This window comes from Ceratotherium simum, chromosome 3 (genome assembly GCF_057802395.1).
Source record: "Ceratotherium simum simum isolate JZ-2026a chromosome 3, ASM5780239v1, whole genome shotgun sequence".
Lineage (NCBI taxonomy): Eukaryota > Metazoa > Chordata > Mammalia > Perissodactyla > Rhinocerotidae > Ceratotherium > Ceratotherium simum.
This window is the reverse complement of record NC_141902.1, coordinates 47,214,058-47,235,160: the sequence shown is the minus strand read 5'-3', so window position 1 is coordinate 47,235,160 and position 21,103 is coordinate 47,214,058. Positions and strand designations below refer to the sequence as shown.

The window sequence follows — 21,103 nt, the reverse complement described above, 5'->3', positions numbered from 1 at the left end:
CATGAACCATCTGCAGACTAATCTAGATCAAGAGCTAATTTACCATTGCCACTCCTCAGACATCTACTCTGAGAACAGAAGACAACAGGTTTCTTCTTACTATTCTCTCACTACCCTAATACTGGATGCTAATTGGGATTTTACTGAAGATTTGACATTATAATTTATTTTTTTCTTTCACAACTAAATTAGTCCAATAGGGACTATGCTGCCATAGAAACAGCTCCATATTTCTATGGTAATCCTTGGTTATTTGCCCAACTTGTCACTGTTTAACTTTACTTTCTTAATAAGATGATATTATTGGTGGTGCATGATCCATCGAATGTACACGATTCAGAGGAGAGGCAGCAGGCTGCATAAGAGAAGGCAGCAGTGCCCTGACTCGCGCCAGTTGAGGAGCGACCTCCTGCTCTCCTAGGCCACATATAGAAGCTCAGAGATGACATTCATCCAAATCCATATTTATTGAGTGCCTCTCCTGTGCCAGGATGCAAGAGAGACACAATCCCATTACACTCTATTCATTTAATTAGCCTATATATTCTGCCATGATTCTTTTTTTTAATTAATAAACTTTATTTTTTGGAGCAGTTTTAGGTTTACAGAGGAAAGTAGACAGTTCCCATATACCCTGCGCCCCCCACACTCACAACCTCCCCCTCTAACATACCCTGCAGCAGAGTGGTACATTTGTTACAGTCGATGAACCTACGTCGACATCATCACCCAAGTCCATAGTTAACATTAGGGTTCACTCTTGGTGGTGTACATTCTGTGGGTCTGGACAAATACGTACTGACATGTATCCACCAACCATGATTCTTTTTAACAGTAAATCCAGTTCATGGGCTGATTTTCCACATTCAGGTCAGTTCCCTTGCTCGACCCTCCATGACAGCACATTAGGAGTACCTCTGTCCCAAGACATACTCCCTGTGGTCCTTACCTTTCTTTTCTCCAGTGAAGGGCACAAAGTCTTCCCTGTCTTTTTGTTCCAAAGCCTCCTTCTCTAGGTACATGAGGAGGTGCTCACGGTCAAACGGGCCAGTGGCTGCTTTCTGTGTCTGGTCTTTCTGTCGGAATCCAGCTGGCAGCATCGCACTCTGACAAGACAGAGGTGTGGGTGGGAAAGAAGGCGTCTGCCTGACTGATACTTTGTTACCTCCCTCCCTCTGCCTCCTCCCCTCACCTGCTGTATATGGGGGAGGCAGGAAGAAGGATACCTGTGCAGAGATGTGGGTGTGAGCTGAGGGCTGGGGTCTCTGGCATGTCTCTGAGGCCCTACTTGCTCTATCATCCCGTGCTGAGAAAAGGGCTCCCAACGAGCTCAGGCAGAACATAGAGTAGTCTCTGAGTCTTCTGCAGCTGCCTTCTAGAATGTGGCGGCAAAAGGCCAGCCATCCTTGACGGCCTCTTTCCTCGTGGCTCACACTTAGGTTTGACCAGGTCTGCACCTAAGGTGCTCCCAGGCAGGGAGACTCTATGGAGACTAACAAGGAGCCAATATGGCTACACTCTCTTATTTCTATCCCCTCTCCTGGGGAAGCAGCCAAGCAGGTAAGTGAATATTATGGTAGACATTGATACCTGCTTGATTAAGCTTAGAAATCCCTTCAGTTTAGGGCTGGCCCCGTGGCTTAACAGTTAGGTGCGCGCGCTCCGCTGCTGGCGGCCCGGGTTCGGATCCCGGGCGCGCACCGACACGCCGCTTCTCCGGCCATGCTGAGGCCGCAACTAGAAGGATGTGCAGACATACAACTATCTACTGGGGCTTTGGGGGGAAAAATAAATAAATAAAATCTTTAAAAAAATTAAAAAAAAAAAAAGAAATCCCTTCAGTTTAAAAAATAAAAACAGGGGCCGGCCCCGTCGCTTAGCGGTTAAGTGCGCGCGCTCCGCTGCTGGCGGCCCAGGTTCGGATCCCGGGCGCGCACCGACGCACCGCTTCTCCGGCCATGCTGAGGCCGTGTCCCACCTACAGCAACTAGAAGGCTGTGCAACTATGACATACAACTATCTACTGGGGCTTTGGGGGAAAAAATAAATAAATAAAAAATTAAAAAAAAATAAATAAAAAATAAAAACAGAATACTTATATTTTTTAAAGTAAACACAACATACAAAGTATCTGGCACATCAGAATATCATACAAGTAATATTTAGTGACATTTTTATTTACAGTAAAGTGATCGTTTTGGAGGCCTCTGATTCTAAGTTTATGATAATACCAACAGAGCTGAAGAAACTGGTTGCTAAACAAACACTGCAACAGCTACGTAGCTTTTATTAAAATATTAGAAGCTCCACTTAAACGTACTTGAGATTATGATTACAGTTATTCTAATTGATACGTTGTTATAGGATCACCAAAGATTTCAAGTTATTTATGCATTTTAAAGAAATAAGATATAAAAAAGATCTGCGTCTGGGGTTAAAGACTGGGTTTAAATACCATCTCTGACATTTACTATTATGGGGTCTTAGGTACATTACTTCTCCTAGTTTGTCTCCTTATTTACGAAGTGGGGATAATACAATTCACCTCAAGGGCTTCTGTGCCCAGCAGAGTGTATGACTCAGAAGAAACTCGGTAAGATTTGTTCCCTTTCCCTCTTTCCTTCTTCTTCCCTATGTGAGACCAGTCTCTACTCAACCCATAGGAAATGTTTTTCCCCAGTTACATTAAACTAGTATATGGGAAATACATTTGCCATATCATATTATAGATGTGGCTATTGAGGTTCTCCATGAATTTGTAAAAGTCAGTGACCCAGAACCAATCAGGAGAAGAACACAGAATTTGCATTTGGAGCTAAGGGATTCCTACACTACTGTTTAAGGATCAAGCACACCATTTATCCCATACTATCATTAACCGCGCTGCTCAGTCCCAGGACACTAACCTCGGGATCTAGGTCATCGAGAACATTTTCCAACTGTTTCAGTTCCTCTTCTGAGAGTTTGCCAAGAAGCTCATCTTCATCAATGTTCTTGTATTTCTCCAGCTCTTTCTGAAAAGGGAGCGCCATGGCTTCTTACATGCCTTCCTCATGGGCCGTGAACATCTAAATGGGCCAGCTTGCCGAGACTTCAGAATACTACTAATAAGAAAAAATACTATTATCTCCTTTCTGCAAACAGGACTTATTATCAGGAGACAAGGCTAAGTTATCTGCCCACGGAGTCTCTCTACTGGACGAATAATTCAACAAAAAGGTAGTATTACCTTCATTTGCAGAGCAACCTGACAGCTTACAAAGTGTTTTCATATGTATTATTTCACTTATTTAGATCATCACAACAACCTGGAAAGGAAGCCTGGACAGATGTTAACATTCCATTTTACAGATGAAGATTCTGGTAAAGGTGGCTAAGTGCCTTGCTTGAGGCCCAGAACTGGGACATGCCAGGCCTTCTGATTCCCAGTGTAGCCTTTCCACCAAACTACTCTGCCTCCTCCAGCTTTCCAGAGAAAACAATGAAGAACAAAGCACTGATTGTCAGGCAGTTGTAAGAAGCACACTTGTGTCTTTTCAGGGAGAGAGTGATGTGAAGAATACAAAATGGGGTTCATTCAGGAAAGAGGGTTGGAACGTTCATGTGAGAAAGCATTGTCCAGTAACTCTCCTGCAATTAAACTAAGGAAGATCCTAAAATCCTGGCTACATCATCACTCTCTGCACTTCTTTCCTCTCTTTTCTTCTCTCCTCATCTCCCACTGTCTTTCTAGTCCCATTTCCTCTTTGTTTCTTTAGCCATCCTCCCTAATTCTTTATTCCCCTCATCCATTCTCCTTTCAACCCCCCCGCTTTTTTGGTGAGGCGGATTGGCCTTGTGCTAACATCTGTTGCCAATCTTCCTCTTTTGGCTTGAGGAAGATTGGCCCTGAGCTAACGTCTGTGCCAGCCTTTCCTCCATTTTGTATATGGGACACTGCCACAGTTTGGCTTGATGAGCGGTGCCGTCGGTCCACATCCAGGATTCAAACCTGCAAACCCCAGGCCACCGAAGCTGAGCGTGAGAACTTAACCACTACACCACCGGACCCACTCCACAACCCCCTTTTTTTATGCCCTCTTGCCTAAACTTCCATTAAAGAGAAAATTTTACTCAATGCCTTCCTCCTTGCAGAGGATTTTATACATCTTCCCTGGCAAGATAACACTGCATTTAGGAAATAGCAATGTACTTAACTGAGTATGTTTCTCCTTAGGAGGTGTTAACATCAATCAGATCTTTCACGGCAATTAATATTTGCTGTATACCTACTATTTGCCAGGCACAGTTCTAGAAACCAGGAATACAAAGATAAATAAGATATGACCCCTTCCTCAAGGAGATTACAGCTCAGTGAGACACACAAATAGGGATAATGCCACTTGATAAGTCTTATAAGAGAAGTAACGTATAAAGTAGGTTTAAAAACACACGAGGAAATAGTCATTGGATGGGGGGTGGGATGTCAGGGGAGACTATGAAGAAGAGGTTGAGTTTGAGGATTGAAGGAAGAGGCCATGAGGTAGACGTGTGGGAAGGGTCATTCCGGGAAAAGGGCACAGTCTAAACAAAGGCATAAGATAAGAAAGTACATGATATGTTGGCGAATGGTTGGTGTGGCTAGAGGGGAGGATGGGGGTGGAGAGAGGAAAGAACTAAAGACAAGGAAAAGACATTTGTGAAGGGTCTTCCCTATATGGCTTGCCAAGGAACCTGGGCTTTATTATGTCGGAGATGGGGAGCCACCACAAATTTTTAAAGTAGAGGAATGATCTGAGAAGCTCTGTTTTTTAATAAGGTAATTCAAATGGTAAGAATGGGCATGGAAAGAGACCAGTTGCAGTGGGCCACTGAAGGGCTATTAGAATGTTGCTCCCCTCCCCTTGTTAATTCAACTGCCCACCATGTTCAAGTTTGTGGTTTTCTATTTAGGTGTCTTTTCCACAAACAATGTAACTCTCTTTCCCTTTCATTAGCCTACCTTCTTTTAAGCTTCAGTTGCCATAGTGAAGTAAAAGAAACAAACAAAACCCACCCCACTAAAGTCAGAGAAACCAACTGGATCGTGTACACTTTGTTCTGGTCCCAGCCACTACTAATTTATCATGTGACACTGGACAAGGATCTCAATCTGCCAGGCTTTTAGCCACCAAATGACTTGGTTGAACTAATCTACTTAATGGATTCTAAGCTGCACAGTTTCCCACACTTAACATTCTGAAATTGAGATGTGTCTTACAATTGATGGTCCTATAATTACTGTTGGCTCAGCAGCAGTCAAGGTGTGCTTGTCATTGCCTACATATGCATAAAATATTGAAAGCACCAGCTTTAGAACTAGCCGAATGGGTATCAGCGATTTGGAAAAAATCCCAGGAACTTTTAAAGAGAGTGGAACGCTCTTTTAAAACCTAGTGGGGAGGGAGTGAGGGAGGTGGTGACTCAGGTATGTTTAGCAACACTCCCAAAGGAAGGTCCAGACTAGGCCAGTTCCACATAACAGAGTGGGCTGAAGAGCCCAGCATCAATGCCTTTTAGTTCTTTTACAGATTTTTTTTTTTAATTACCACTCTTGATGGCAAAGAGGAGATATTGTGTGGGAAAAAAACAGACATCGATGACTATGAGTCAAAAAGTGATTCAAAAACTTGGACTCTGAACGTGAAGAAGTTTTAAGAATATTAATCAATTCATTTCACTTGCATTCCCCCTTTTTATATATGCACAGGGGTGACATATGACTTAAAAAATCAATGTATATTCATAGCAGCTTTATTTGTAATAGATAAAAACTGTAAACAACCTAAATGATCATTAGTAGGTGAATGGATAAACAAATTGTGGTATATCCACATAATGGAGCCTACTCAGAAAGAAAAAGGGACAGACTATTGATACACACAGGACATGGACGAACCTCAAAATAATTATACTGAACGAAAGAAGCCACATCACAAAGAATGTATACAGGATGATTCCATTTATCTAAAATTTTAGAAAATGTAAACTGATCTATGCGACAGAAAGCAAATCAGTAGTTGCTTAGGGATGGGAGAGACGCGGGGGAGGGAGGGATTGCGAAGGGGCAAGAAGAAACTTCTGCGGGTTTTGCATATGTTCACTACCTTGATTGTGGTGATGGTTTCACAGGTGCCTGCATATGTCAACACTTATCAAACTGTACACTTTAAATACGTGCAATTTATTCTACGTCAATTAAAAGATTTTTAAAAATCTAGTGTAAGTCTAAAACATCTCTTTCAATAAAGTAAAAATTATATTTTTAAGAAGGCATGTGTCATATTTTAACTGGCAGCATTTTTTTCTTAGTGATATAGAAAATATTGGTTTGTTTTACAATTGATGGTGTCTTAGAGTTGATAAGATTCTATTTGTATTTCTGTTGCAGGATTCCAAAACTACACTTCAACTCCTCATCTTCCCCTGAAACAGACTTGCTCTCTTGATTTTCTAGAGCATACCATTAATCTACTAGTCACTCACTTCCAAAACTCAGACCAGCCTTAGATTCTTCGCCTTCTTTCCATGTCCAGTTGGCGAGCACCTCCTGTAGATCTTACCGCACAGCACTTTTCACATCATCCCTTCCTCTCACTCCTGTTTTAGACCTTTGTTCCTTAGGACCTAGACTACTCTAATCGCATCTTGAAAGGTTTCTGTTCTTCCCTCTAAGCTGCCCAGAGCACCACGATGAATCATCTTCCTTAATAATGCTAACAAGCCACTTCCCTGATTAAGGACTTATAATGGCTCCCTCTTGTCTACAGAATGAAATTCAGACAGCTAGCATCCAAAGCTTCCATAATTTGACTTTGATCTGCACTTCCTGTTTTCTCTCTTCATTACTTTCCTAGGGAGCCCTCCCTTCCAGTCAAAATGGTTTATTCACTCTCTGTGGTATGCGAACAATGGGCCCCTAATTATGTCCTCCTGTTAAACCCCAGAACATGGGAATATGTTACTTTACATGGCAAAAGGGACCAGGAGTGATTAAGAATCTTAAAATAGGGAGATCACCCTGGATTATCTGGGTGGGCCCGTTGTAATCACAAGGGCTCTTAAAAGATGGAAGAGGAAGGCAGAAGAATCAGAGAAGGAGATGTGATGATAGAAGGAGAGGGTCAGAATGATGCCATTGCTGGCTTTGAAGATGGAGGAAGGAGCCAAGAGCCAAGAAATGTGGGCAGCCTCTAGAAGCTGGAAAAGGCAAGGAAATAGATTCCCCCCTAGAGCCTTCAGGAAGGAATGCAGCCCTGGTGACACACTGATTTTAGCCCAGTGAAACCTGGTTTGGACTTCTAACCTCCAAAACGCAACATAATAAATTTGAATCGTTTTAAGCCACTGAATTTGTGAAAGCAGCAACAGAAAACTAATACACTTTCTTGCACTTCCATTTTCCAAGATAATTGTTCTGGCTATCTTGTTTTCCCCTCTACATCCACACCCCCACCCTGGTCTGTGCCCCAGGAAGATGATCAATTTACATTGCATCAAGGGGCTCCCTTGCTCTCTGGCTTCTGTTTGGCCAACAGGAGGCGCCAGGACATTGGAGGACAGGGGGAGAGGGAGGCTGGGTCCAGAGGCCACATCTCCTCTCAGGCAGCCCTCTCTGTACAGCTGCCCTCCCTCTGCTGACTTCAGGCCTGGGGGTGGTGAAGGGTTCTTGTGTGGCTAGAGCCAGATTGCTGCCTTGTTGGATTCCCTAAACCCTCCCTACATCTTTGTAAATAGCCTCTTTATTAAAATCCCCTCAAATTATCCAGACTGCGTATGTCCTCTGTTTCTTGTTGGGACCTTGGCTGATACAGTAACATTACAGTAATATTACTTGGAATGCCCTTCCCTATTCTCATCGCCTATCCATGTGCTCTGCTTCCGAGACCTGTCTCAGATGCCAGCTCTGTGGGACCACAGAATATCAGACTGAGTGAGGCCTTAAAGACCATCCAGTCCAGCAACATAGATGGTTTTTCTCCTTCTTCTCTGATCGATCACTCCTTCTTGGTCTCCTTTGGCAATTCCTCTTCCTCCACCTTAAATACTGGCATGCTGCAAGGTTGTGTCTTAGAAGTTCTTTTTTCACCCTATATGTTCTCCCTGGAGGAACTCACTGCCTCCAAAGTTTTAATTGTAATCCATATCCTGAAGACCCCCAAATCCATATCTTTATCCTAGAGTTTGTTCCTGAGGGCTAGATCCATATATTTCCAACTGCTGAAGCAACATCTCTACTTGGCTGCCTCAGGCATCGCAAATGTCAGAAGTACTTTCATCATCTTTCCTTCCAAACAGCTTCTCCTCCTCTAGAATTTCCAGTTTCAGGAAGTTGGCCAAGAAACCAGGGAGCCATCCTTGATACCTTTTCTTCCTTGTCTCCTCCCCATCCATCAATCACCAAATCCTGTCCTTACCTAAACGTGTTGCGTATCCACCCACTTCACCCATCTGCACTGCCACATCCAGCTTTACCCCTTTTTGATCTATTTTCCATACAAATGGCCAAAGGGATCTCTTTAAACAACTCTCCTCTAGTTACTTAAAATTCTCCAGTGGCTTCCCATTGCCTTGAGGATAAGGTTCAAATTCACAGCCTGGCCTCTGTCATCCTCATCAGCCTCATCCTGCATGGCACTCCCCATCTCCTCCTGGCTCCAGCCTCCTGGACCACTTCCAATTCCTGGATCATGCATTATGCTGTTTCCTCTCCTGAAAGCACTCTTACGCCCTCCTCCTCTGGCTGACGGCTATCCTACTCTTCTTCCGGTCTCAACACAAGGTTCAATTCCTCAGGGAGGTCTTGTTGGGACCCCCCCAGACGAAATCTGAGTCACTCCCTGCACCCACAGCACACCCTTGATCAGAGCTCTCCTTGACTTTATTAAAGTTCGTTGTTTTATCTCTGTTTTCCTTGCTAATCTCTGTGAGGGTGGAGACTGTATCAGGTTTAGTCACTGTTATAATTCTAGCTTCCAGCACAGGTCGTGACCCAGAGTAGGCATCCAACAAATATTGTGCAACAAATGTCACACGAAGGAAATGAGCTCATAGAGGTGTGGTGAGCCCACTCGTCCAGAGCTCATTCCACGATATCCACTGCCTCCATTCTCTGTCATGGAACTTTCTGAGGCCACCTAAGCCCACAGAAGTTGCTCCTGTTCCTAAATTTGCATTGCCCATGTCACCAGTTTGGTGTTTGTCCCTTGCTCTCTCATTATCTTTTCATGTACATTAAATATATGGCTCTCTCTCCAACTACACCATAAACTCCCAGAGGACAGGGATGATGTAATCCTTTATTCAAACTCAGGTTTGTATATTAATTCAACAAACAAACAAACAAAAAGGTGGGAAAGCCCACCTTTTCCAGACACTGCTGGGAGAATAGCAGTGAACAAAACATGATATCCTGTGCCCCAACTGCGCTTACAGTTTAGCAGGGACAGAGACATGAATTAAATAGTTACAATAACATGTTAATACTACATAACAGTACCTGTTAAAACAAACTGCATATGTTGTGCCAAGGTACCAGGGGGTCTCAAAGCCAGAGCAGAAAACAAAAATGGTGCATCCTCCTGGAGCACAGCTTTGACTTGAAGACTTGGCGGAAGCTAGTCACTATTTTTTAATAACAAATATAGATATACTGTGGAGAAGAAAACAGCATTTACATAGCTTTTAAAGTCAAATCGCCGATTTCTGCCTCCTGGCTGGCCTGCTTTCACCCACCCAGGCCCCACAAGGGTTCACATCTGTCCTCCCCTCCTGTTAGCGACCCTGCAGTGGAAAGTCTGCAAAGCACTGTTGCGGCCTCACCTCCGGCAGAGTGTCTATCCCGTGGCAAGCACTCAACATGCAACAAGATACTAATGTACACACTGGAATGAAGCAAGTGCGAAACGAGGCTTCCCGGAGTCCAGGTGGGCGAGGACATCCAGCCAGTTAGAAAAATGGAAAATAGGAGTAAGGACTTGAGCTGAAGGAAGGATGATGTAGGCCCTCAAATAACTTCCTATTATCCGAAGATATGAGCCCTGGGAAGGAAAAAACAAGGAGTGGGGCTTTCTTTACTTCTCTTTCCACTACCTTATTTGTATAACCCTGGTATGAAAGAGGAAAATCAGATACAACACGAAGTGCCCAGCCTTTGGCCCTGCCTACACACAAAGACTTATAACCAAAGCCAAAACAAGCAGCCCTATTTATTAAACCCAAACCAAACCAGAGACTCGTTTTTACAAAAGAGTAAACAAAAAATACTCTAAAAAACCCAGTGAAAAGTTTTTTAAATGGGCAAAACAGTGCCATAAATTGCTTTGGAGTACACACAGATCTAGGAAAGTTACAAAGGACCGCTCATGGAAAGGAGAGACACCACACTGGGAGGAAAGGGGGACAGACTGGAGAAGGGGGACTCAGCTTCAACTACCCAAGTGGGGGAGTCGGTAAGTGAGAACTTATTATTCTTTATTATAAATCTTCAATATTTCATAATAATTTTAAAATAATCAGGGAACCAATTTGCACAAGAGCCAAATTTACATTTTATAAAACTAGTAAATTAGAACAAAATCAGCATATCAATAAATCCTCCAACAAGACATGAGTTGATCCTATATATTTTACTCCTTTCTAACTGTGGGCAAATGCAGAGATGTAACAGCTATAGCCTGTGTTTTGGAATCGAGCTATTTGAAGACAGCCCAGTCAAGTCTGTTTCTTTTTTCAAATAACCAAATGGCTCCTGCCACATTCTGGGAAATACTTGCAGGAGATGAAGGGCAGGGAATGGGGTAGGATAAGAAGGAACTTCAGGCAAAAAATATGGCAAGGCAATTGGAAGGAGCAAGCTGAAAGGGGATAAGAAACAGATCAGACCAGAATGAAGAGTTCGTATCAGAGACTATTTGTTCTTAATTTCCCAATCTCACAACACAAAAGCTGCCGGAGCTAAAATTGAGCTGGAAAACAGTCCTCTTTTAAAACAATGCTCCCACTAGTGAGCACCTCCCTCCAGGTTCAGAAGAGCACAAAAGACTAAAAGCACAGGCCTTGGAGTTAACCAGCCCTGGGTCTGATGGTTATAGACCCATGTGCGAGTGACAGCCTCTCCAAGCCTCTGTTCTTTCCTCTGTAAAACAGGCAAAGAACAGTACTTACCTCAGAAGGTGGCGGTGATGCTTAATGCGATAATGTGTGTGCTAGGCGCAGTGATTAGGACGCGCAAGCCCTCAGTCAAAGCCATTTCTCTTTTGTCCTTGGTCTGGGAATAATCTTCTATTTGGGGTATTTGTTCCCTGTTATCCTTGTCAGGATCTGTTGAATATGGACAGGCAGCATCCTATAAGAGTCCTGAGTCAGCGTTACTAGGTGTAGCAAGCTGCCATGTATAGGCTGGCCAAAGTATGAGATAGGTTTCCACCTGGCAGGAAGTAGCCAAGAAGCTTCCCGGCTCAGGCAGAAGCTCTTTTGAATGGCAGTCTTACGGTCTGCCCAGACTGCCACCTGGTTTCTAAGTTTCTTGGCGGGTCCTCCTTCCTTCTGCTGCCTTATCCCTCTGTCTTGCCCTGTTCTCTGTTTTCTGAGGAGTTCCTGTTTTTTGACCTCTGCCTAGCTCCTTGCCTTCCACTTGGGTATCTGCGACTTTCTAGTTCTTAACTGTTTGTTGGTTCTAGCCACATCCCTTCATCTTGCCTTCGGGAAGCGATGGGATTCTCAATTCCTGACTGGCACCATGCGTTCCCTGCTCTTTCTCTTTTGATTCACGTGCCCTCCTGGCTTCTGCCTGCTTATGTGGTCTTTGACCCACCTATCTTGTCTCATTCTCTGGCATCTGTACCCCAGCTAGGTTTTGACCAATGCTTTGTTATGACTTATGGGTGCTATGTGCACCTTGACTCATGACTGCTCACCAAGATGATATGCAAAATATTTAGCAACTAATATGGAATGGGCACTGCCCAGTCAGAATGGTTGTCAGCTATAAAAACGGGGATGGCTGTCCCCCCACATACAGGGTGAACAGCAGCCCAGCTCACTAGACTCCAGACCCTTCCAACCACCCTCAAAAGAGGGCCCTTGGTTCTTTCTTAGGACTGGTGTCCCAGATTTGCTCCTTTCTCCTCACGTCCAGGCTTGGCATGACTGGCCCTATTTCCTGTTTCCTGATCTCCTGTTACCACAGTTCCAGAGCTGATTTTCTCATCCCACTCCACTCAGCTGTCATGAGGGAAATCCAGGAATACTGGCAACAAACATGAAAGACATCATCAATGGGGCAGCTTTGATGCCTAAACAGGAGGGCAAAACATAAAAGCAGAAGTATAGATATTTCAGGTATAACAAAAATATCCTTGCAGCAAAAGGTTTTATATAAAATTAAGTGTTTATCTTAAGAGTTGATTCTGTCTTCTTGGTCTGGTAACAGGAAGTCTCTTCCGCACGTGCCTTCTGTGAACCTCTTTGAACCACACATAGTCTATATGGAAAACATTTGGTTGTTTGTGATTCATACATAAAGAGAATGAGAGGAAACCCCACAACTTCTGTTCTGTCAAAAAGCTGGATCTGTTCTTTCCCCAACACTCCCCTAACTCAAAATAAAAAGAACCACCACCTGGAACTTCTTCTGACACTGACACAGATCTTGGATGTAGAGAGGAAAGGGACCACACTTTAGGATGGTTCTCAGGTACGGCTAGAATTTCTAAAGTTTGGGAATTATTAATACTTTGAGGTTGGAATTAGGGATGGAGTGTCTTACGAATAAATGATTGCCAGTGGCCAAGATGAACCAATAAAGGGAATTTCCCCCGACCCCACTCACATCTCCAACAGGATTCAAATTTTGGGAATTTGAAGCCACAGAGTCACTGTGAGTTCCCCATAGATTCACTGCAGCTCTCTGTCACTAACCACACAGTCCTCTACAATCCTTTCTCTTTATTAACTTATTTATTTTATTGACCTTCCACCATTTTTTTTTTAGTAGCCCTTCTTTATACCACAGACTCAGACCATAGTGCCCAGGCCAGGGGCAGCTGACAGCCCACCTGGGCAGCCCTTGGGGTCACTGGCCCTCAGCCGCAGTGGCAGGGCTTGCAGGTTACAGTTCGGGTGTTTCTTTTTACCTCCCAGAAAGAGCAGACAATTAATTTCCCTCCAATCCCATTCATGCTTCTTCTTCTTCTTTTTAAATCTTTTATTCAGGTAACATTGATTTACAATATTGTATAAATTTCAGGTGTATATCACTATATTAACAGCGTGTTCCCCATCAAAAGTTTAGTTGCCATCAAAAATACGGAATGCTTCAAGAATTTGCGTGTCATCCTTGCGCAGGGGCATGCTAATCTTCTCCATATCGTTCCAATTTTAGTATATGCGCTGCCGAAGCGAGCACCCCAATTTTTTTATTTAAAAAGTTCAAATCTATGGAAAAGGTAAGAGAATAGTACAACAAACTCCTGTATACCATTCTTTTTGACTCATCAACTGTGATCATTTTGCTACATTCCTCAGCTTGCCTCTACCTTATACCTTTTTTTCCTGAACCAGCTGAAAGTTGCAGACGTCATGACTTTGCCTTTAACACCCACATCTTGAAAGAATGAGGACAGTGTCCTACATAACCACAGTACCACTACTGCACCTCAGAAAATGAACAGTAATTCCACAACATTATCTAATATGCAGTCCACATTCAAATTACCCCACTTGTCTCCAAATCATCTTTTACAGCTATTTTTTTCTGATCTAGGATCCAAAGTTCACACATCCCAACAGATTGTTACATCACCTAAGTATTTTAATCTACAACAGTCTCCACCCCCCCCTCCAGTCTTTTTGGCAGGAACAGTACATAGGTGAAGTTATGACCTTCTCATTGCATCCCAACAGGAGACCGATAATAAGTGCTGGTAAGCTTGACCACTAGGCTAAAGTGCTGACCTCTCATCGCCCCATTGTAGGGACACATTTTCCCTAGGTAATCTATGGTGAGATACTTTGTAACAATGTGAAAATCCTCTTCTCCAACCACCTTCCACTCAAAGGATTTGTATCCACAGCTGAGTCCTTGCTTGAATCGACTATGGTGGGGTTTGCATAGCGCTGGTTTTCTGGTTCTCTCATTCCTTCTATTGTCTATTTATTATTCAAACAATGACCCACCCATCAGTGCCCCTCCTCTCTTTCCTCAGAGTATATACTCTCTGGCTTCTTCCGCTGGGGCTTCCTCCCATCTCCCGGCTGACCACATCTGCCCAAGCCCGCCCAGCCCCAGGAGCCATTTCCTTCTCCCTTCACCTGCTGATCTCACCACAGCACCTTCAGCACATTCAAAACAAACAAACAAAAAACACATGCTGTTGCCTACCAATTAACAGTAATTTACAAAATTAAAATGGCTATAATGCATATTTATTGGGTTAGATTGAAGAGAGTAGAGGAAATCAGTTTATTTTTTAAAAAATCAGATTGCCCAAGCTCTGAAAAATCTCTCCTCCTCACTAAGGTAAAGCCACTCGTTCTGTCACAATCAAGCTTTTTGTAATGGTGCTGGACAGAAGCACCCTCATCTCTTCAGTTTCCTGATGAAAGAATCTTGGAAGAACAGAGGTCTAGAAATCGTTTAGCCCAAATGCCCCCATTTTACACGGAGAAAGAGGCTCAGGGAGATGAAAGGACTTGCCCAGACTCCCTCAGCTCCTTAACGGTAGAGCTAGGGCAGGAACCCGGTTTTAAAAATACCTCCTCGGATGTTCTTTTCATTCCCTTCCCAAGTGCCTTGTGATTCGGAGGTGTAGCGAGCTAGATGAAGCCATAGCATTCACGGCCTCCTTCATTGCTAATTTGCATGTTGCCTGCATCACCTTCCCACCTTTGAATAAGTAAAAATGCCCATTAGGAGCCTTTTATTAATATTATTATTTTAAAATCAATCTTCATTTTTGCAAGTCAACAGAAAATTGAGGACGACTCAAGAGAGCACATGCTACCATTACTTTAATCAGGAAAAAAATAAGGGTCTCGAGGACCTGCACGAGGCCGCTCTCTGAATGCTGCTTTCTCGGAGGCTGAAACGCCCTGCGGGTGACAGCTCCAGGGATCTGAGAAAAACACACCAGCCGGAGTCCCCCCTTCCCGTCGCCCGCTTTTACGATGCAGTGAGAGGCATCAGGCTCCAGGAGCTTGCCAAACGTGCACAGGAGAGGAGAAAGTGGGGAACAAAGCGCAGCACGGAAAGACCCAGCCCCGCAGCTCGGGGAGGAGAGGAGACCGCGCCCTCACTGCAGCGGCCCGGCGAGCTGCAGAGGCTGCGGAGCCGCAGTGCAGGGCGCGGGAGCCACACCGGCGGGCGCCGCCCGCCGGGCCGGGGAGGCAAGAGGCAGCCCGCGCTCCGCGCGCCCGCCGGGCCGAGCGCCCACGCCGCGGAGCATCTTCCAGCCCGCAGGGAGGGCGCGGCCACCCCCGCGCTGCGGGCCGGGGGCTGCAGACAGCGCCTCGCCCGGGCCGGCCCCCACCCACCCCGGCGCGCTCACCCGTCCGTGCGCCCATCCCGGAGCCGTCGGCGCGGGCCGTCAGTCCGTCAGCTCCGAGGGAGCCGGGCGGCCGAGCAGGGGCGGCGCCGCGGCCGAGGCGAGCGCGGCGATCAACAGGCGGCTCCCGGCCGGGCGCCGCGCGGGGGCGCGCGGCTGCAGCGGAGCAGGCTGGGAAGCGTAGTTCCGGGCGGCGCGCCGCGGCCGCGCGGAGGCGGGACCCCCTCCCCGGACGCCGCAGTCGCGCTGGGGCTCCCCACCCCCCGCCACTCTCGCGGCAGGTGTCCTCGCCCGGAATCGGTGTTCCGAACTCGTGACCGCCCTGCAGGCGAGGAGAACCTCAGCCTTGGGAAAAAGCCGTGCAGGCTTTTTTGAGAAACTCGGGGCTACTGACAGGGTGGGTGGCAAAGCCTTTTCAAGCTTGTGAGGAGCAGTTGGGTGAGTGAGCATCTTTACGTGGAAGCCTTAAGACCTAGGTTTTCCGCGAGCCTGGGGCTGGGGCGTGCAAAGGAGGAGTAGCCAGGGTAGATGACTAGGGGGAGGGCGGTAAGCAAGGTGGGATTTAGCTGATCTACAGTTTTGGGATGAAGGTGTTGGAGAGCCAACGCACAGGCGGTGGCTGCACTAGATATGAGACTGGACAACTCGGCCTGTCCGAGCCTTAGCATCCTCATCTGTAAAATAGGTTTACAGCTTGAAGACATGTTGTGAGGACTAAGTGCATATTCGGTGCCTACGTGAAAGCACCTCTGTCTGGCCCTTAGCACATCCTCAGTAAAGGTTCCTTCCTTGGGGGTTACAAGGGCGTTCTCAGGCACACTTCCTGCCTGGAAAGTCCTACATATACTACTAAGCTAAAGATAACTGGGCCTCATTGGGCTGGGTTAAAAATGTTAAAACCCACCGGGCTTGTTGCTGTCAGCCGTTTAGCCAGTTCACTTCCTTTCTGAACACTGAGATGTCCTCTCTGCCATGTTCTTGGGCTACAAAGATAGAGAATATACTGTCTTGTCTCTGAAGCATGGAAGTGGGGTGGGGTGACATAGGACAAAGACCGAAATTACTAAAATACGTAGTGGAATGGGGTTACCTTCCAGAAGCTTTTTCTAATTAGATGTGGTCTCTCTCCTTTTTGAACCTTTGCTGCGTACTTCTAGTGTAACTGTTGCTTAGCACTTATCTTGACAATTTAATGTATGTTGAGTTTTGTAAGTGTCTACTATGCAGTGTTTCACATTATGGTGAGATTTGCATCTTAGAGATGTCGTGGAAGGAAAATGAACCAAAGGGGTGGACGCAGCATTGCTGGTGTAATCTCTGTCTAAAACAGGCAGAGGGTGAATGGAGGTGAAACAGCATTGTAATCTGACATGACCTGTACAGTAATCATGTGGCCAAAAAAAAGGTGCTGCAGAGGAAATTCCATTATTAAAAATAACAACACCACTTTGCATTTGTGAAAATACTTTTCTATTCATATTCTTGATTTTTGCAACAACTTGTGAGATGCAGAGTGAGAATTTTTCTTCAGTCAGAGTTCTGAGAGACACAGAGAGATGTTATGACTCGTTCAAGGTCATCCAGCTGGTTGTTAAGCCTATCTTCTCTCCTTCCACTCTGAACACTCTAGCCCTTCCCCCAAAGAGCTCTCTCAGCACTGTCTTTCCTTTGTACATTTCAAAACAGGCCCATACCTTTCCCTGAATCAGAAGATAAAGTTAATTCTCTAAGGCTCTTGGAACTAGCATGATGCACAATGGCACACAGGAGCTGTGGTCTGAGAGACCAGTGTGGTTTCCACCATCAGCTGCACCCAGTTGCTTCCATGGACTGCACCCAGGGCTTCCTCACCAGAATGACAAATCTGAGCTGGAAAGAGTTAAATGAAATGGAGATATGGCTAAACCAGCTTAAATCACATTCCCAAGTTTTCCTATACATTTGTTATTCCAAATGTCCTGTGTAACAGACACCGTATCTTTGACTTTATGTTGTGCATTTGTCACAGTCATAGCCTTCTGTTACATAAGAATGGGACTACTTACAGATCAAGCCAGCAGTTTTCCCAGAGAAAGCTGATGGTAGGCATAAGCTGAGAATGATAAAGCAATTTTATTCAGATTGGAAGAAAGAGTAGCAAAGGTTTGATCTAGCAAAGATGCTCAGCAGTGTATTATCTTTCTCTTTGTTTCCTTGTGGTTCCTCACAAGGAAAATGTCTGTGTGTGGTAAAATGAATGGAACATTACTTTAGACAAAGACTGAAAGGAAGCAGGTATGGAAGTGATTTCTTAAGTTAAAGTCATAGCTGGCAGCCAAAGCAGAGATACAAGAGCTATCTGACAGTCCCAGAGCCATGTATGAGCTCTGGGAGGATGTTGACGCCAAACTAAAAAAAGAGTTGTGAAAAGGAACTTGTAATCAATCTCTGTCTGTGCCATCAGGGCTAGAAGCTAGTAGGTGTTAATGGATGAGTTGAGGAAGGTAGACTACTTAGCCTTTCTTTTCTTTTCTTTTCTTTTTTTGTGAGGAAGATTAGCCCTGAGCTAACATCTGTTGCCAATCCTCTTCTTTTTTGCTGAGGAAGATTAGCCCTGGGCTAACATCTGTGCCCATCCTCCTCTATGTTATATGAGGGACGCCTGCCACAGTATGGCTTGATAAGCAGTGTGTAGGTCTGAGCCTGGGATCCGAACCTGTGAACCCCAGGCCGCAGAAGCAGAGAGTGCAAACTTAACCACTACACCACTGGGCTGGCCCCTTAACCTTTCTATTTTTAATGTTAAAACCTAATGAAAAGACGTTATCAGTTCTAGTCTGTCTAGTTCTTTAAATCTAATGTCTGTGTCTAAAATTTTTTGAGGGAGAAAAGGATGTCAGTCATGCCTATGACTTATCAGTTTAAACCCATCACCATTTCTGAACCATATCGCGTAGGTTTAACTTTTCAACTTGCTTTTTGGAAAATGAAAATGTAAAATTGAAACAGAAGTCCTAGAGCTGGAAGGGACCTTGCAGATCATCTTGTCTAGTCTCTTCTCTGTGCAGATGAGGAAGCTGATACATCAACAGTAAATGTCACTTGGTAAACTGTGAGATATTCTATGTGGCAGTTGTAATGCAATATTTTCATTATTCCCAACGGAAAATGTAGCATACCTCATTAGGAACATGTAGTAGAACAGTAGATACTGTTGCTTGCTTACTCAACTTCCATTCCACCCTCTTCCTTCCTCTTTTCAAAAGCCTACACAAGTGTTCACCCATTAGGGAGGGTGATCCTGTTATAATTTCAGAGATACACTCCTAAAGCTATCGTGGGCAAGGGGAATAGGATCCTGTTGAGTGGCTGGTGAGAGATAAGGGGTGGGCACGTGACCCAGTTCTGGCCAGTGAGACATGACAACCCATTTCTTCAATAAATAAATTGCAGGAAAAATAAAAAAGGGAGAGCTTACAAATATACAGAAACATAAGAGACAAGTAACCAAATCTTGATTTGAATGAAGTAGCTGTTAAAAAATCACGTTTATGAGAGAATTGGGGGAAATGTGAATAGGATATCTGATTATATTAAAGTATTATTTAAAATTTTTTGGATGTCATAATGGTATCATGTTATTTTTTTTTTAGAGTCCTTATCTTTTGGAGAGATACTACTGAATATTACTAAAAAATTGGATATTTACAGAAGAAATAATATCTGGGTTTGCTTTTAAAATAATCCAGTGTGAGAGGGGTGGCAGGGTGACAGGGTGGCAGTATCGATGAAACAAGATTAGTCATGAGCTGATAATGATTGAAGCTGAGTGATGCAGCTTTATTAAACCATTCTCTCTACATTTTTTATACAGCTTCATTGAAATATATTTCATATACCACAAATTCACCCTTTTAAAGTGTACAATTCAATAGTTTTTAGTATATTCACAGAGTTATGTAACTATCACCCAATCTAAAATTAGAACATTTTCAAAACCTCAAAAAGAAACCCTATGTACATTAGCAGTCCATTCTCCCTTTCTCCCACACTCCCAGACCCTGACAACCACGAATCTATTTTCTATCTTCTCAGGATTTGCCAATTTTGGACATTTCATGTAAATGGAATCATACAACATATGGTCTTTTATGACTGCCTTCTTTCACTTAACATAATGCTTTCAAGGTTCATCCATGTTGTAGCATGTGTCAGTGCTTTATTCTTTTTTGTGGCCAAATAACATTCCACTGTGTGGATATACCACATTTTCTTTATTCATCAGTTGATGGACATTTAGATTGTTTCCATATTTTGACTATTATGAATAATGCTGCTATGCACATTTGTGTACAAGTTTTTGTATAGACATATTTTCATTTTTCTTGGGTATATACCTAGGAGTGGAATTTCTGGGTCATATGTAACTTTATGTTTAGCATTTCGAGGAACAGCCAAACTGTTTTCCAAAGTACTTGCACCATTTTCCATTCTTACCAGTAATATGTGAGGGTTCTAATTTCTCCATATCTTTGCCAGCACTTGTTAGTGTCTGTCTTTTTTTAATTATAGCCATCCTAGTGTATGTGAAGTGATATCCCATTGTGATTTTGATATGCATTTCTCTAATGACTAATGATGTTGAGCATTTTTTCATGTGCTTATTGGTGATTTTTGTATCTTCTTTGGAGAAATGTCTGTTCAAATCTTTTACCTACTTTTTAATTGGGTTTTTTGTCTTTTTATTATTGATCTGTAAGTTTTTTTGTATGTTCTGGTTATAAATCCCTTATCAGACATGTGGTTTGCATACATTTTCTCCCATTTTGTGGGTTGTTTTCTTTTTCACTTTCTTGATGACATCCTTTCGTAAACACCCTTTATCAGTTTGAGGAATTTCCTGTCTATTCCTATTTTGCTGAATGCTTTTTACCATGCAAGGGCCTTGGATTTCATCAAAGACCTTTTCTGTGTCTGTTAAGATGATCATGTGGATTTTTTCCCTTTATTCTATCAATATGGTGTATTACATTGATTTTGCAGATGTTAAATTAACTATTTATTCCTGGGATAAATCCCACTTGGTCATGGTGTATAATCCTTTTCATATGTTGTTGGATTTGGTTTGTTAGTACTTTTTTGAGAATTTTTGTGTCCATATTCAAAAGAATTATTGGTCTGTAGTCTTTTTTCTTTTGATATCTTTGACTAGTTTGGGTATCAGAGTAATATTTGCCTTATAGAATGAGTTAGAAAGTGTTTCTTCTTCTTCTATTCTTTGAAAGTATTTGTGAAGGATTGGTATTAATTCTTTAAATGTTTGGTAGAATTTACCAACGAAGCCATCTGTGCCTTGGCTTTTCTTTGTTGAAAAATTTTAAATTACCAATTCAATCTCTTTGCTTGTTCTGCATCTCTTCAGATTACGTATTTCTTCTTGAGTCAGTTTTGCTGATTTGTGTCTCTCTAGGAATTTATCTATTTCATCTAAATTATCTAGTTTGTTGGCATACGGTTGTTCGTAGTATTCCTTTATTATCCTTTTTATTTCTGTAAGACAA

The 21,103-nt window shown here is 43.6% G+C and overlaps 2 protein-coding genes, 1 non-coding gene and 1 pseudogene across 4 annotated transcripts in view; 2 read left to right on the top strand and 2 right to left on the bottom strand.

Annotated features, from left to right (window-relative positions):
• TMOD2 (tropomodulin 2) overlaps positions 1–15,653 on the bottom strand; it is a 45,409-nt gene extending 29,756 nt beyond the window's left edge. The window contains exons 1-3 of one of the 2 annotated variants that reach the window (XM_087427246.1): positions 15,567–15,653; positions 2,907–3,101; positions 950–1,106 (exon numbers count right to left, since the gene is read on the bottom strand). In XM_087427246.1, coding sequence (XP_087283372.1) covers positions 950–1,106; positions 2,907–3,032 — 283 coding nt within the window. In that variant the 5' untranslated portion in view covers positions 3,033–3,101; positions 15,567–15,653. Of the gene's footprint in view, positions 1–949; positions 1,107–2,906; positions 3,105–15,566 lie in introns of both variants that reach the window. The other variant, XM_087427252.1, reaches the window with a different exon arrangement.
• LOC147917553 (uncharacterized) lies at positions 10,383–15,990 on the top strand (annotated as a pseudogene).
• LOC147917554 (U6 spliceosomal RNA) lies at positions 13,321–13,426 on the bottom strand. Its single transcript, XR_015551831.1, has one exon. It is a non-coding gene; the product is annotated as a U6 spliceosomal RNA (small nuclear RNA).
• Positions 15,815–21,103, top strand: part of LYSMD2 (LysM domain containing 2) — a 28,934-nt gene continuing 23,645 nt past the window's right edge. The window contains exon 1 of the mRNA XM_087427263.1: positions 15,815–16,001. The gene's annotated coding sequence lies outside the window, so the exon portion shown is untranslated. The remainder of the gene's footprint in view (positions 16,002–21,103) is intronic.